Here is a 16,362-nt window from a genome sequence, read left to right as displayed (position 1 = left end):
TGGTGTGTGTGATGTGGTGTGTGGTGTGTGTGATGTGGTGTGTGGTGTGTGTGATGTGGTGTGGGGTGTGTGTGATGTGTGTGTGACGTGTGTCTATGATGTATGATGTGGTGTGTGTGGTGTGGTGTGTGGTGTGTGTGATGTGGTGTGTGTGTGTGATGTGGTGTGGGGTGTGTGTAATGTGTGTGTGATGTGTGTCTATGATGTATGATGTGGTGTGTGGTGTGTGTGATGTGGTGTGCGGTGTGTGTGATGTGTGTCTATGATGTATGATGTGGTGTGTGGTGTCTGTCTGATGTGGTGTGTGGTGTGTGTGATGTGGTGTCTGTCTGATGTGGTGTGTGTGATGTGGTGTGTGGTGTGTGTGATGTGGTGTGGGGTGTGTGTGATGTGTGTGTGTGTGATGTGTGTCTATGATGTATGATGTGGTGTGTGGTGTCTGTCTGATGTGGTGTGTGTGATGTGGTGTGTGGTGTGTGTGATGTGGTGTGCGGTGTGTGTGGTGTGTGTCTATGATGTATGATGTGGTGTGTGGTGTCTGTCTGATGTGGTGTGTGTGATGTGTTTGTGTGTGTGTACAGGTGCACATGCAGGCACATTTCCCTTAGAACTTCTTATTTCAAGTCCGCCTGTTTAGAAGATCTTCCCAGGAAGCTCCCTCCAGCCTGATTCTCTGCTAACACCTCTCTGAACGCTCAGCACCTGGTCTGCAGGACAGACTATGTCACGATGTCCTTCCTGCTCCGGCAGAGGGCCTGTGTCCAGCAAAGGGTGGACAACCTGGACCCACGCACCGCAGCCCTGGGCAGGTCAATGCTCTCCCTTCTCTTCCGCATGTCGTTGTTCAGTTGCTCAGTCGTGACTGACTCTTTGCAACCCCATGGACTGCAGCACACCGGGCTTCCCTGTCCATCACCAACTCCTGGAGTTTGCTCAAACTCATGTCCATTGAGTCGGTGATGTCATCCAACCATCTCGTCCTCTGTCTTCCCCTTCTCTTCCTGCCCTCAATCTTTCCCAGCATCAGGGTCTTTTCTAATGAGTTGGCGTGTGAGTGTGAAGGGGGAGCCCAAGCCAGCTTCTCCCCAACAGCCACGAAGAGGCAGAGTGGGGTAAGGGTCTGAGTCTGGAGTCGGGAGAGAAAAAGAAGTCGATGGAGGGAGGCTGTTGACTCCCCCTGAGCAGCCAGCCAGCTGTTCAAGAGAACCCAGCAGTGGTCACCCTTCCCCAGCCGATACCCGTCCCCCAGCTCCCTCGTGTCCTTCCCTCTCCAGTTTCACCAAGACCTGCGTGCTCAGCTCAGGTCCCCCCTCAGACTCACACTTAACCTCGCTGGCTGGGCCAACATCTGCCCCAGGAAGGGAGCGGCTGGCAGAGCTGGAAGGTGGAGGTGTGCCTGGGGGGAGGCAAACAAGGAAGGGGAGAAGGGGTAAAGTGTCCTCAGACACCTCCTCTGGGCTTGGTGCCTGGGGAGTGCTTGCACCCAATCCCTGGCTTTCTTTTTACAGGCTTGCTGTCATCAAACCCATTCTATAGCAGACAGCCTGAGGTCCAGAGAGGTGGAGGGGCTTGCCCACAGTCACCCAGCAAGAAGACAGCACATGGCTAAGACCTGAGCCTCTGAATCCTAGGTCCCATGCATGTTTCATTCTGCCACATTTCTCTGGGCCTCAGTTTACCCACCTGTAAATGAGGTCAGAACAGATAAGAGAGAATAAACAGGATTATCTTTCATGACGACTCTGGTCTGGTATTAGAACTGCCTGGCCACCGTGTTGAGAATTCTGAGCTCAGGCTGGGCTCGGTGGGAAGGAGGTCAGTCATCCACTAGCAACGTCTGCCCTGGCTCAGGAATTGTGGGTTGTAGCACACGTCTTCTTATGGAGCTGATTTCTAACGGTCCTGCCAGCTCTGATGTTTTGGTGCTAGAATGAGTTAACCCTCACCCCCAGTGGCCTTGGGTAAGTCCCTGCACACCTCTGACGCTCAGGTTCTCCCTAGGCCCGGCCTTCGGAACGCCTTCCACCAGCCCCTTTGTGAAGGATGGAGCCAGCTGCTCGGCCTCCCTCGACTCAACCTCTGCCTTTACCTTCAGCCTTGAGCAGCTGTTGCCTAGCAACAGGGGGTGGGAGGCTTGGAGGGGTTTGTAGAATCCCAGAATCTGGGCAAACATTCTGCCTATCTCCCACGTCCCAAGCATGGGCCTTGGAGACCCAGAACCATCCCCGTGAGGGTCCCCAGAGCTGGGGCCTAGGACAGGCCACATAGCTGCTGTGGACTCGACCTGCTGCAGACTAGGGGCTCATGGCTTCACCTTCCTGAGCTGAGTGTCTTTATGTAGAACACTGAGATGACTCACCCAACCTGGCTGAGGCATGGGAAGGGTTACGAAGATAATGGGTGTGAAGGGGCCTTGGAAAACCTTAACTCTCCAGACCCTCTGCTTCCCTCTGAGGGCTCATGTAGAAACTGAGAGTGGCTCACACATTCATTTCCCTGCCCAGAGATCAAGTCTGGGGTCAAGGTTGGTCTTGAGCCCCTTATTACAGTTCCTGAGAACCGCTGTGTGTCAGGCGGGTGCTCAGGACATCAGGGGAGGACTTCGGGCTTGCATCTCCCTCCTCAGGATGGTCCATCCTGGCCTGGCCTGGTCTGATCCCTGCAGCCCAGCCCGGGACCCTGGGCAGGATGGACAGAGGTCCCTCGCCTCGTGAAGAGATGGGAGCAGGGTCGTTAGGTGGGGATCTGCACAGAGGGAGATAATTAGGGATGAGGTCTTCAGACAAAGAGGGGTATAAAAAGATGGGGAGCGGGGAGGGAGCAGAAATGCTGAAGAGAAGAGAAAGGCGGGTAGGGGAGGAGCTGAGGGATGCTGGAGAAAGAAGGGGCCTTAGGGTAGCAGAGAGGGGAGGGGTGAACTGATGCGCATGCTCCTCAGAAACTTCTGTGGGCTGGAAAGGGCCATCAACCAGGAGCCAGCAGTGATCCACTCCCCAGGGCTGCCCAGCACCCAGGGGCCAGGGCAGGCATTGAGGGGAACTCCAGTCCCTTTTGCCAGAGCTCTGAAGCCTTGTTGCTGCCGACAGGCCCTTGCTTAGGCTGCCTGGCATCCTGGGAGCCAGGGCCAGGTCTCCACTGCCTCCTCACTCCCTGTATCCCAGGAGGGCAGGCAGAGCTCCCTCATCCTAGAGGCCCACAGGCTCTCTGAGGTAGGGAGAAGGACCTAGGGTTCAGACCCAAAGCAGACATCCCCTCCATGACCTCCTTCCCAGTGAATACTCATAAGCTTCTTGCACTCCTCTCTGCATGGAGAGTTCACTACCCCCAGGGCACCCTACTTGCTCCCAGGCAAGTCCCAGGAAGCTAGGCTTAACTCCACCTAATAAATGAGCAGGAGTTCACTGGACAAGAAAAGGGAGAGGAGGTGCTCTAAGAAGCAGCAGCAATGTCCTCTGGCGGACAGTCACACAGTGGGTTGAAGATTGAAAGAAGACCGCAGCACTGCAGGGAAGGGGCGGGTGGTGTAAAGTGACTCTGGGGAAGGCACCAGGCCCTGTATGGTTCTGGAGACCAAAGAGCAAAGTGTGGGCTTCGAGAAGTCTCTGTCTCTGAAGTAACGGGGAGCCATGGATGGCTTAGGCTGGGAGGTGGCGCTGGAGTTCAGATTTGCGTTTTAAGAAGACCCTTCAATCTGCTGTGTAGCAAACAGACAAGAGGGTACCCAAGTGGCAGCAAGGAGTCCAGGAAGGGAGGAGGCTGCTACGTGATGATGGGGGCTTGGGCTGGCGGCGGGGAGTGTGAGGGTGTGGAGAACCAGGTGGACTGGAGGCCCATTTGAGAGTAGAGCAGACAGGTCGTGTGGATGGATGGGGCTGGGGTGGGGGGCGGGGTCTCGGGGCAGAATTGACTGCTGTCAGACAGAACCACTGACCCACCTCTGGAGAGTGTCTTAAAACACTGATTCTTGGGCCCATCCAGGCCTATTGATTCCAGGTCTCTAAGGCTGGGTGCAGAATCTACATTTTCCAAAGGGACATTCAGATTATTCCAGGAATCAGTCCATCCATCATGGGCAATGGCTAGAACCTGGGATACCCTGAATCGACTCCCAATTTTAAGGAGGAAGAAACAGATTTCTGGAGTGGGAAAAAAAAACAACAACAAAAAACTTTTCCAGGATCACACACAGGACTGGTATAGTAGAAATAAGCAGCATTAGACCTCTGCTCTATTATTCTAATTCATGGTTTCCCTTAACTCTGGCCAAGAGCCCTGAGCAGGCTCTGGTGTGCTGGGAAGCATAGACTTTGCCCTTGCAATGACCTTGGTTCAAATCCAGACTTCACCATGCCCTGGCTGGGCCATCGTGGGTAAGCGGTATCACCTCTGGGAGCCTCAGGAGCCTCAGGAGTGGCACCTATTTCAGGAGACACGAAATAGGTGCCAAAGATGACCGTGGTGTTTGCACAAGGTAAGGTGTCCCAGGTACATGGCAATGTGCTCAGTAAAGGGAAACAATGATTATTAAAGTTCATCCCACTGCACCAAGTACTGGCAGGAGCAGAGACATCTGTGTGAGTTTGTATGTGTGCAAGAAAGAGAGAGAGGGGGAAGGCTGAAACTATGCTCCTTCGGCTCATGACCAATCATGACCACAGTATCTGGAAGCCCACTGTGAAAACCACCCTTCCCTAGGCACTATTTTGTTCCTTGCCTTCTTGAGCACAGAACTTTGCAGCGGAGGAAATAGAGGCTGGGGACGGGGCAGGGGTGGGCGAGTGGGGGACGTGACCTCCCCATGTCCCACCGGCGGTGGAGGCAGAATGAGGAGCCCAGCCCGGCTGTGCTGCACCCCCTCGCGGGTCCAGGGTCTCTGGGTGCTGGTGGGTGGCAGGGCCACGGTCCCCGGAGCGGGAGCACGGACGCCCTGGGGAGCCTGGGGAGGGGGCTGGGCGATGCGCTCGCCATCATCAAGGCGCAATCAGCGCTAATCAGCGTGTTCTTGAAATAGACCCAACTGGATGGGGGAAGCGAGCAGCCGCCTGGGTTTGTATAGCGGCAATCAAGAGGGAGGCAATTTTAGATCTGCGGGAACAACAGCTCTTTGTCCGCGCGCAGGGACTTTGCCGAGCTCTGCGGAGCCCACTGCGGCTTGGAGATAAAAAACACCCCATTGGGGGCTGCAGCTGCCCCCGCCCAGGAAGGGGGGCGTTCAGGCAGTGGGTCCAGCTGCCTCCGGGGTGAAGTCCAAACTCTCCAGCACTTTGGCTGGGCCCCTACTATGTACTGGGTGCACAGAGGGCTGCTTTTTTGGTGACCAGTGGGCTCCATTTTGGGCTTCACAGGTGGCGCTAGTGGTAAAGAACCCGTCTATCAATGCAGAAGACGTAAGAGACACGAGTTCGATCCCAGGGTCTGGAAGATCCTCTGGAGGAGGGCATGGCAACCCACTCCATTATTCTTGCCTGGAGAATCCTATGGACAGAGGAGGCTGGAGGGCTGCAGTCCATGGGGTCGAAAAGATTCGGACAGGACTGAAGCAACTTAGCATGCACGGACAGGGCTCTACTTTACAAGAGGCGTGGCGGGTGGTGGAGGCTCAGTGAGGTGGGGAGTTTCGTGGTGGGTCACCTGGCTGGTAAGTGGCTGAGCTGGGATGGAAATCCAGTCTATCCTACGACAGACCTTGAGGCTCTTCCTTTTATGGGGGACCTTCTGACACTAGGAGGCCTTATCCTGAGTTAAGCCGACACCCTAATGGGACTCTCAGGCCTTGAAAATATGTCAAAGCCTGGGGATAACTGGTTCCAGTCTGCAGATGAGGCAAACTGAGGCTCAGAGAGATAGAGAGACTTGCTCAGGGTCATCCAGATGGTGTATGTGGTAGAGCAAGCCTGTGTAGGTGCTCGCTCGTGTCTGACTCTCTCCGACCCCATGGGCTGCAGCCCTCCAGGCTCCTCTGTCCATGGGATTCTCCAGGCAAGAATACTGGAGTGGGTTGCCATGCCCTCCTCCAGAGGATCTTCCCGACCTTGGGATCGAACCCGCGTCTCCCTCATTGCAGGCTGATTCTATAAGGCAGAGCCACCTGGGAAGTTGAGGAGCCACTGAAAGAGAAACGCCTCTGAGGCCCGCCCACCTGCCCGCCGGCCCCGCCCACCTCAGTTGCCGCTGTAGCCCAGGCGCCTCTCCTGACAGTCCTGGCCCTGCACCTCCAAGACCTCCACTTTGGGATCCCTTCTCTCGCACCGAACGTTAAAGGCCCATGGGGGTCCTCAAACAGCCCGTGGTCAGTCTCCAAGTCGTCCCGGTAGCCCTGGCAAAGTCTGGGGTGGGTTCCGCCTGGGAAGTGGTAGAGCCAGCGCTCAAACCCCTGCCTGTGAGAGGCCAGAGCCTCTTGAAATCAGCAAGCTCTGGGTTTCTCCAAGGCCCCAGCCAGCGCCACAGCCACCAGGAAGCTTTCCCTGCCAACTCCGGGGCTGCCCCTCTGAGTGACGTTTGGTTGTGGAACTGGCCTGGTGGTCGGGTATGGCTGGCTGGAGAACTTCTGGGGTTTTGGTGGCCCAGCATCATTCCCTCTCTCTGTCAGTACTGATGCCCCCTGATTTCCCGTTTTGGGGAGTAACTCCCAGGCTGAAGGTAACCTCCCTGACAGCCAGCGGTCAGTCGGGCTCTAACAGGGGTGATGGGCAGGATCTCAAGGGGAGAACACAGCAGGGAGGTGGGGTGCAGACCAGGCAAGAGGCCACAGCAGCGGCCAGAGGAGGGCAGATGGTCCAGGGAAGTGGCTGGAGCAGAGGAAGTGAGCGGATCTGAGAGGTTTCGAGGAGCAAGGTCTGGGGAGACCAGCTGACTGGTGGAATGTGGGGAGTGAGGAGAGAGTCTCACTTGACCCACTGGCTCCACTCCCCAGGCATCCCTGACTCCCCTCACAATCCCAGGAAATCCTACCTTCAAAATATGGCCACAATCTGACCACATCCACCCTTCTCTGTCTCCTCACCTCTTGCCTACACGACACTCCTCACTGATCTCCCCACTTCCACCCAGTCCCCCCGACAGCAGCCAGATGGAAACAGAAGTCAGGTTATGTCCCTCTTCTGCTCGGTTGGCTCACGTCTACACCAGCCTCCCAGCTGGTGACCTGCCCACCACGTCTCTCACTTCCTTTCTACGTGGTCCCCTTGCTCCCCACACTTCGGCCATGCTGGCTTCCTCCTCACTCTGGGAACAGTGCAGATAAGCACTTATCCCAGGGCCTTTGCACATGCTGTTTCCTCTGCCCCAGAACACCCTTCCCCAGACAGGCTCCAGACAGGCCAGACTCCCTTCCCCTTTCTTCTTTCCCTTGCCCTGATCATCTTATTTAAAATTCCGACACCACTCCACACTCCCGGGTCCTCCTGATACTTCCCCCCTATTTTATTTCTAGCCCTATTATTTATCATCCTATACGCTGTCTATTTTTACTCTTTAACATATTTATTGCCATCTTGTAATAACCTACAATGGAAAAGAATCTGAAAAAGCACACACACACACACACACACACACACACACAACCGAATCATTTTCCTGTACACTTGAAACCTTATAAATCACGTAGACTTCAATTTAAAAAAAAATCACGGTCTGGTCCTCCCATTAGGATGTAAGCACTATGAGGGCAGAGTCACTGTGGGTCCTCAATCAATATTTGCTGAGTGAAGGAAGTGGTTGGAGGGCAGTGTCATTTATTGAGATAGGGAGGAATGGACTGGTGGGTGTGGGTGCTGGAGGAGATGAATTCACCCGGGAAATTTGAGTCTGAAATGTCCCTATGGGCACCCAGGAGCAGCTTTCAGAAAGCAGTAAAGAAAAAATCTAAGCAAAGACCTTAGTTTCTTCATCTGTAAATTGGGCTGATAATCTCAGCTCCCTCAGTGGGTATGTGTGTGGTGAGGGCAGGTCCGTTGAGATACAAGGGCGGCAGTACTTAGCGCACAGTCAGTCCTCAACAAAGCATGGCTTCCTTGCTTGTGTGTTTCCCTCTCCCTTCCAACAGCTATGACAAGTTTGTTGTGACAAGTTCCCTGTGACAAGTGAAGCCGCCGGCATGTCCATAAATGTTTGGAGGATTATGTGGCCTGGAGGAGGGGTCCTGCCCCCTTTGCTTCTCCCCCTTCCTGCCAGCTCACGGGGTGCCCAGAGGCCCCAGCAGAGGCTGGAGCTGAGGTTGAGGACCGTGTGCAGTGGCAAATCCCCCCCTTCTCCCTGTCATCATTTCTTCCAACCACATGGGAATCATTTTCCATTCCCTGTGGGCCTGCATTTGTAACCAACCTCCCAGTGGTGAGGGGAGGATTTTTAAAAATAGCTTTATTGATTTTATCTTTTGGAAGATAAAAGCAATAGATGTTCTTTGTTAAAGGAAAAATTAGACGGTATAGAAAGAAAATGAAAATCAGCCCAAACTTTATCACCCAGAGATAATAATCATCTACATTTCAGGATTTGACCTTCGCATTTCTGTGCTGTGTCTTTGTGTCCCAATGGGTTTGGGGCAGGACCCTGGGGCAGATGGAGCAAGGTGGGGACTGTGGGGAGGTGGACAGGTACCAATGCAGGTAACTGGTGTCGGGGCCTGTGTAATTGCTGGTACGTGGTCAGAGCAAACCCACAGTCTGTCTCACGTGCCACATCGGCGCCTGAGAAGCTGCCTTGCACTCCTCAGATTTTATCATCATTTGTATATTCACCTCACCACAACCCCTATTATATCTTTAATACTTTTCCTGCTTGTCTGAAGCTCTGTAAAACAAACACCATATAGCCACTATCTCATTTAATCTTTAGAATAACCAAAAGAGCGAGTTCCTGTTATTAGTTCCATTTTAAAGATGAAGAGACTGAGGCCCAGGGAGGCAAAATGACTGTCCAAGGCATGGCGTGAGTTCAGACCAGGATCCAGGTCTCCTGACACCAGCATGCTAAGCAGAGCTACATGTAACAAGAAGCACATTCTTTTCACGTGCCAGACACACACCCTCAACATCCCTGCCAGAGGGATTGATTCTGTCCATCTGTCCAGTTGCACAGATGAGGAAACTGAAGTCAGAAAGGTGAGGTCATTTGCCTAAGGCCACACACCCAGGGCTGTTGAGAATTGGAGGCAGGTGTGTCTGGCCGCAAACAGGAGCTCTGGACAGGCTGGAATAAGAAGGGTGACTGTTTTGTCATGGGCAGCCTCTTTGTCCCTCATCTGGGCACCCAGAGTGGAGCCTCAGGACCCTCTTGGCTCGATTCCAGTCTGCTCCGGTCCTGACCTTACTGGTCATGGCCTGGACCACGGGGATGGGGGTTGGGTTTAGCAACAGCACCACCTGGTGGCTGATTCTGCCACAAGAGCCCATCTGAGCCCAGGACTCTGGGTGGGAGGGCAGTGATGGAGGGGTGGGGGAAGCCCCCTAGCTCATTCTCCCACATTGGAGCCCTGGGTCACCCAACAGTTGCCTGGTATAGAGAAGAAACAGGGGCTCTGGGTTTTGTAAACCTGGCTTTGAATTCCAGCTTAGTCTGTGTGATGTCAGCCAAGCTCCTCCACTCATTTCTCTTGAGTTTGGACTTTGAGTTTTCACATCTGTAAAATGGGTATGAACCGCAGTCGCAGGGTAGTTCTGAGGCTGATGGAAAATACCTGCCTCCCCCCACAGTCACCCACAGATCACGCCCAGACCCTCTTTCAGGCTTCTCCTTAGTCACCCGGCTAGTGGGGCCCAAGCTTCTGTCCAGACCAGGCTAAGAGAGCCTTCCCATTCTAGAAACAGCTCACTTGGGGAAGATACTCAAAAGGAAGGCAGAGAATATCCACGGGAAAACAAGAAAAGTCGAGTGTTGGCTAGAACTGGTCTGACACACTGGTGGGGCTGGGGGGCTGGGTGGTTTCTCTGGGAGAGCCAAGCTTGTTCCACTCTCTCAAGGTCAAAGTTGCCTGCTGAGTCCTTTGCCCAGACCCGTCTTGCCCGTCACCTTACGTGGTCTGCAGTCTGGCTGGCTTCCCCATCACTGCCGGGTGGGCAGGCCCACCTCTGTTCACATTCACATCAGGTTCACTTTGCCCACCCAACCCCTGAAAGCACTTCCGAGCGCCCCTCCTCCCCTTCCTCAAGGCTGCGCCCTGCAGGGTGTTCTTCTGAAGCTCGCTGTCCACACTGAGACCCCAAGAGTCCCCCTAGAATGCTAGATGGCTCCAAAGCCCCCCAGTAAAGACCAAGATATTTTTATAGCTCCTGATGCATGCGTGCTAAGTCGCTTCAGTCGTGTCCAACTCTTTGTGACCCCATGGAGTGTAGTCTGCCAGGCTCCTCTATCCATGGGATTCTCTAGGCAAGAATACTGGAGTGGGTTGCCATGTCCTCCTCCAGGGGATCTTACTGACCCAGGGATCGAACCCGTGTCTTTTACATCTCCTGCACTGGCAAGCAGGTTTTTTACCACTAGCGCCACCTAGGAAGCCCAGCTCCTGACGACCTCAGTAACTCTGACTTGCTCTTCAGTGGTCCTCCATTTCCCCCAGTGATTCCCTATTCACAGGAGCACGGGTCCCCTCTGGTACTCTGAACCCCTCTGAACCCCCAAAGGGCTCCATCGCCCACCAATGGCTTCACGCAGCTGTGCTGCCTCCCTAAAGCCCCCAACCTCACTCTTAGGTGCCCAGGGATCCCAGTGGTCCCTTCAAACATCCCTCTCGTCCATCTCAGTGAACCCAGTGGCAGTATATCATTCCTGGGAGACCCTGGAGACTTCCAGAGGTCCCAAGTACCAGCAAAGGGGTTTCAAGGCTCCTGAAGATCCTCGGACTTGCCCCAACAGGCCTCCTGCCGTCACTCATCCTTGATGGGCCTGAGTGACCTGTCACTGCTAGTGAGGCACTCAGTGCTTTCCAAAGGGGGAGCGTGGGAAGCGTGCGGGCCTTGCAGCCAGGAACCCCGGGGCTGTTGCTCAGCAGCATCCAGTGATGAGACCCAGGCAGCCTGTGTGCTCATTGGTGGAACGTGACCACCGTGCCAACCCACAAGGGGATTGAGGGAAGGCAATACCTACGGGAGGGCCAGCATGGTGTCCAGCACCAGGGAGGTCTTCACTGCCTACTCACTGCCTGTCCCACAGCGCCCCCTCTCGGGTAAGCTGAGCACTCACTCGCGGAAGCCCCTGCTCCTGGAACTACATGTTCTGTGTGAGGAGCTGCACTGATGCTGGTTTTACCCAGACCCCTCCTTCCGAGACCCTGGGGAGGGGCCGCTGCACAGGAGCTGAGTGGGTTATAAGAGCCACCCAGAGCTGGTGGGGGAGGGACTCTGCTCTTCGCCGTGTCTCCCCAAAGACTTCTTCTTGCCTCTGCTTTTGCTCAGGCTGTTCCCCGTCTCAGACGGGCTTCCCTGCCCAGCAAGTTCTCTCCATCTCTCTCCATGCCGCTCCAGTCCCCAGCCCCTGGTTCAGTGCTTGGGCGTGTGGGCCCCGTGCAGACCTGGCAAACGGCGATCCTACTCAGCTCCTCCACTTTCCACGAGGCGTATCTGGTGTCTTTTTTTTTTTTTTTTTTTAATAAGTTGTGCAGCTTGTGGGATCTTAGTTCCCAGATCAGGAATTGAACCCTAGTTCCCTGACTTGGACGCTCAGAGTCTTAACCACTGGACCACCAGGGAAGCCCCCGGTGTCATTATTTTTTTGGGGGGGCAAATTATTTACAGTTTCTGAACATTAGTTCCTTGTATTAAGCAATGAGATGAATAAATCTTACCTGTTAGGTTTGTTGTGGGGCTCAGACGAGGTAATGCCGGTGTGACCCCTGGAACATAGTGGGTGCTCAATAAACTGTCCTGCTCCTGCCCCTGGCACTCCCTGGCACGCTCTGCCCTGCAGTCTCTCCTGCGGGGTGGTTCTGACAGTCCACCTAGCCTGACACTGAGGGCGGTGCCTGTGTGGCTCCTCCCAGTCGCCTTCACGAAGTGGACCTTATTCTAAATGAGGGAGAGAAGGCCAGGAGTTGGCAACAGAGCCTGATTCGGCTCCCTACGGGGTCAGGAGGTGCCCAGGCCAAGGGCTCGCTTGAGTGTTCACAGCCTGAGAGGGTGCCAGGGGCTGAGTACGAGACAGGAGGGTAGAGGGCTTCTGGGGGAATCCCGAGCTGGTCACGTTTCCTCTCTGGGTCACATTTTCTTCACCACTCTACTGACGGCCAAGCCAAGGCCCAGACAAGTGGGCAACCTTGCCAAGGGCCGCACTGCGGAGCTCGACTGGCTGGAGAAGACCGGCCAAGGCAGAGGGCTTCTCCCTCTAGGCGCCCCCAGTCTGGAGCAGCACAGGCACCCTTCCGCATGACTAGGAAGGGCAGAAGCACGCAGACAAAGGGCTCTTCCACTTGTCTAAGTACTCCTAGTCCTGGGTCCTCACAGGGAACATGCGGGGTGCTCGATAGAACCCACCGAACACCAAACCCAACCCTGTTATCCAAAATTTGCAGCCCTCAGCCAACCTGGGGAACCGAATAAACAAAGTGGGGTTGTGGCTGGATTAGAAAGACAACTCTTGTAAAGCACTTAGCAGACAGTAGCCATTCATTGTATGGTGATCACATGAAAGGCAGTGTGGGCTTCTGAAACAGCCCTGGGTGTTTCTAACTGATAAACCCCTCCATTGAAACAAACACCCCCAAATATGGAACCCAGACGGTTTTGCAGGAACCTCACGGAAGTCAGAGAACCGGGAGAATCACCCGACGACTTACAACCACTCCGCCAGGAAGAGCCACAGAGAGTTGGTTCAATTCTTTTAATTTTTAAAAATGAGTAAGCAGACAATCGTGTACCCTTTGAATACCCCATAAAAACGTTCATTATGCAAAACAGTACAACCTTTTTCAGTTTTTAATAATACTGTAAATATCTCAGAAAGGATGTATTGTTTCTAATGAATATCAAAAAGAGTCACCGTGATGACGTTTCGCCTGCCCCCACGTTTCCCTCCCTGCCCCCCGCCCCAAGTTACCCAGATACTAGTAGGAAATTATAAAAAGCGAAGAACAAAAGCCCTCCCTCCGCCCTGGCCCACGAGTCCCGTTAAGTGAGTGAAGTGTTGAGTGCCACACGAGCAGCACGTCCCCAGCGAGGCAGAGGGGCGGCGCTTCGGTGACCACGGTGGGTGGGGAGTCGGTAGCAGCAGAAGTGGGGAGACCCCGCCCCAGCCTACTGTGAGAAGAGCCGAGGAGGGCGGACGCAGGCAGGGGCTCAGCCAGGGCCCCGATCTTCCTGCGTCCATTTCCGGGGTCCACCGGAGCAGACAGGTCAAGGAGATGCCAGGCTGTGTGTGCAAAAGGGGGAGCCCTGGAACCGGACATCCTGACCTGCCTGGGTGGCGGCAGCGCTTGGCCTCTCTCTTAGCAAACGCGGGCTTCAGACGGGGACCGCTGGGGGCCGAGCAGCTGGGCGTTTGGGTGAATCAGACACGCAGGTTTATTCCAGGAAACTAAATCCTCTGTTTGGAGAAGGCTTGCATCGCCACCGCATAAGACTGGGCACGGAAAGTAGAAGGATGAAGGATGCTCCTTGCCTGTCCCCAGATAACTCAGGTCAGAGGCGCGACATCAAACCCAGTTAAGGAGGAGAGGGACCAGCCAGGGAGGCCCGGAGCAGTGCCAGCTGCTGCTCCAGACCCTGGAGCTGTTCAAGGGAGGGAGGGGATGGGCGCCCAGGACTCCACACCAGTGAGCTCTGAGGCTCCTCAGCCCCTTGGCCAGAGAGGCAGGAGGGCCGGCTCCTGGGGAAAAGGTAGAGGAGAAGCCTTGTGAAGATCCCAGGGCTCTGCTGGTGGCAGGAAGGGTGGGCAGGGACGGGGTGGGGGGGGTGCGGGTCACAGGAATGCAGGCGAGGGAAGACGGCAGGGGGATGCCCAGAGGGAGGAGACGAGGTCAGGGGATGAAGGGGCTGGAGGACGAAACCCGGCTCCAGGCCCGACTGCAGCTCTGACCCAGGAGGCTGGTGGGGGGTCACATGGTGCAGACCCCGGCAGGGGCAGTGGTAGGACAGACAGCCACAAGCAGGACAGCGCCCAGGAACCATCAGCCAGGTGCCTCCAGCCAGCCTGCTGAGGAGGACGGAGCGGCAGAGCTGAGAGCACGAGCAGATGGCCTGGAGGAGCCCTGCCGTCTGCAGGGCCAAGGACCAGGCTGGTCTCCACGGGAGGGAACCTCTCACGGAGGAAATCAAGCCCCATGGTTTCCAGGATAAACTTGCTTTAAAGAAGGGAGTGACGAGTGGCAAGTCTTCAGAAGAATCCAAGATCAATAGCAGGTCTGCACGCCCAGGAGGCACGCAAAGGATCCCCAGAGAAGTGCAGCCAGGCCAGGCAGAAACCCCCAGAGCTCACCTGACCCAGCTGTCTCCACTGGGGAGACTCAGGAGGGCTGGGAAGAGCCCATGTCACCCAGTGGGACCAGGGCAGAGGGGGGCCTGTCGCCCAGGAGTCCTGAGTTGGCTGGGATGTTTTCTTCTCTGACACAGCCTGGCTGTCTGCAAACCCACCACTTCTGGGAAGCCCGGGAGGATGGGCAAGGGAGGGGCTTCAGGGGAAGCCTGGAGGCATGGAGACAGAAAGACTGGGCTGACGCGGGGCACGGAGGACAGGTTGGTTCAGAGGCTGACGGAGGAGGCAGACGTCGCTCCCACCCGCTCACCCCACAGCCCGAGGATAAAAAAGTCCGGTCCTATGGTACAACTTCTTCCTAACCCCGAGGGAATGCTGGTTACTCCCTCCTCGGATGAGAAGTCCCTGTACAGGGTTATCTCTTCGCATCATTACTCTCACGGCAGTTGGGGGGATGGGACGAGGAAGGGGCATGACTTGAAACCAGAGTGGGCACGGCCACCTTAAAATTAACTTGTTAATAAATCCTGTGCAAAAAAACCCAAAACAAAACAGAAACGAGCAAGCCTCTACCATTAGGTGAAGTACGCGGTTCAGGTGTTCATTTGTACACACGGCGGTGGACGGCAGGGGGCGAGCAGGCGGGACACCGAGGTGGCGGGGCGCTCAGAAGTGCGTCTCCTTCTCTGTAATGGCCGCAACGGCCCCATCGCCCTTGAGTTTGGCGTCACAGTCATTAACCGCCACCGTCCGTGGGCCTGCCCCAAGCGAGCCCCGCATTTTCAGGTCGGCGCTGGGGATCATCAACTTGCGGAATCTCTACACGGTTGGAGAGGAGAAGAGCTGTCTGAGAAGAGCAGCTGTTGGGGTCCCCGGGGGGCCTGCCTCAGCGACACCTCTGGGGGTGGAGGGGCATGGAAACGGCCGGGCTTGCAGCCGGGCTTGCAGCTCTGCCCTGGGCAATGCGTCGACCTGGAGATCTATTTCCTGCCCCCACCCCGGGACATGGGGACGACAAGGTACCATCACTGGGTGAGGAAGGAGAGGATGAACAGAGTTGCCTGCCCTGTACCTGGCCCGCTGCAGGTGACCAGGACACAGGAGCTATACCCAGGCCGCATCCTTCCTTCCTGGGCAGACTGAGGCTGGGGTCTGAGTCCCTGCTTGGCCTCGCTACGTGTGGGGCCAGTCACCTAGCGCCACTGAGCCGTGCTGTCCCACCTGTGAGATGGGCCAGCTGTTCCTCCTGTAGACTCTGCTGTGAGGGTGAGCTACACCACCTCCAGGACACAGTGGTCTCTGCATAAATGAGTATGTTTCCCATTGAAGGCTGTCATCATGCCCGCCATCCCCGTCAAGGGAACAGGAGGTGTGTGTCTGAAGATGGAAACGTTCTCACTAAGGCCCCAACCCCGCAGAGTGGCTGGCAGTGTGCTGGCCGAACGAGGTGGCCATCGTCCACTCCACCCCTGACACACGCTCCTGCCCCTTGATCCTGCCTGCCCCCCCCTCAACACCTCAGCCTCATGTGCACATCCAGAAGACGTCAGGCCAGGATTTGGGAGGTCCTTCCTGGGCCTTTCCCCAGGAAGGCTGGAAGGACTTTGGGGTGCTGGTTTCTTACGATCAAGGTCCTGTTTTCATGTTCAGATCCTGCCACGCCTAATAGGCTGGGCCTATTCTGCCCAAGAGGGATTAACCAGCAGGATGCCCCTCTTCCCCCCATAATACCATCATGCGGAGCATCTCCTAGGTGCCAGGCAAGGCGCTAGGATCTTGACACAGGATAGGAGCTGGGAGCATAGGCTCTGGAGCTGGGTGCCTGGGCTGGACTCCCAGTTCCACCGCTTCACTGAGGCAAGAACTTAACCCTCTGCATCTCGGTCCTTCATCTGTCAAAGAGGTTCACAGCAGCACCTGCCTTGAGCGTCATTTTCCTGAGGTGTGTCAGATTTGTTGACC

At 55.6% G+C, this 16,362-nt stretch overlaps 1 protein-coding gene across 1 annotated transcript in view; it reads right to left on the bottom strand.

Moving 5' to 3' along the window:
* Window positions 1-12,796: 12,796 nt before the first annotated feature.
* The window catches only part of SLC6A11 (solute carrier family 6 member 11), a 123,795-nt gene continuing 120,229 nt past the window's right edge, over window positions 12,797-16,362 (bottom strand). The window contains exon 14 of the mRNA XM_027957761.2: window positions 12,797-15,219. Coding sequence (XP_027813562.1) covers window positions 15,067-15,219 — 153 coding nt within the window. The 3' untranslated portion in view covers window positions 12,797-15,066. The remainder of the gene's footprint in view (window positions 15,220-16,362) is intronic.

This window comes from Ovis aries, chromosome 19 (genome assembly GCF_016772045.2).
Source record: "Ovis aries strain OAR_USU_Benz2616 breed Rambouillet chromosome 19, ARS-UI_Ramb_v3.0, whole genome shotgun sequence".
Taxonomy (NCBI): domain Eukaryota; kingdom Metazoa; phylum Chordata; class Mammalia; order Artiodactyla; family Bovidae; genus Ovis; species Ovis aries.
Note: the sequence above shows the minus strand (reverse complement) of the source record. Positions and strands in the feature narration are given on the sequence as shown.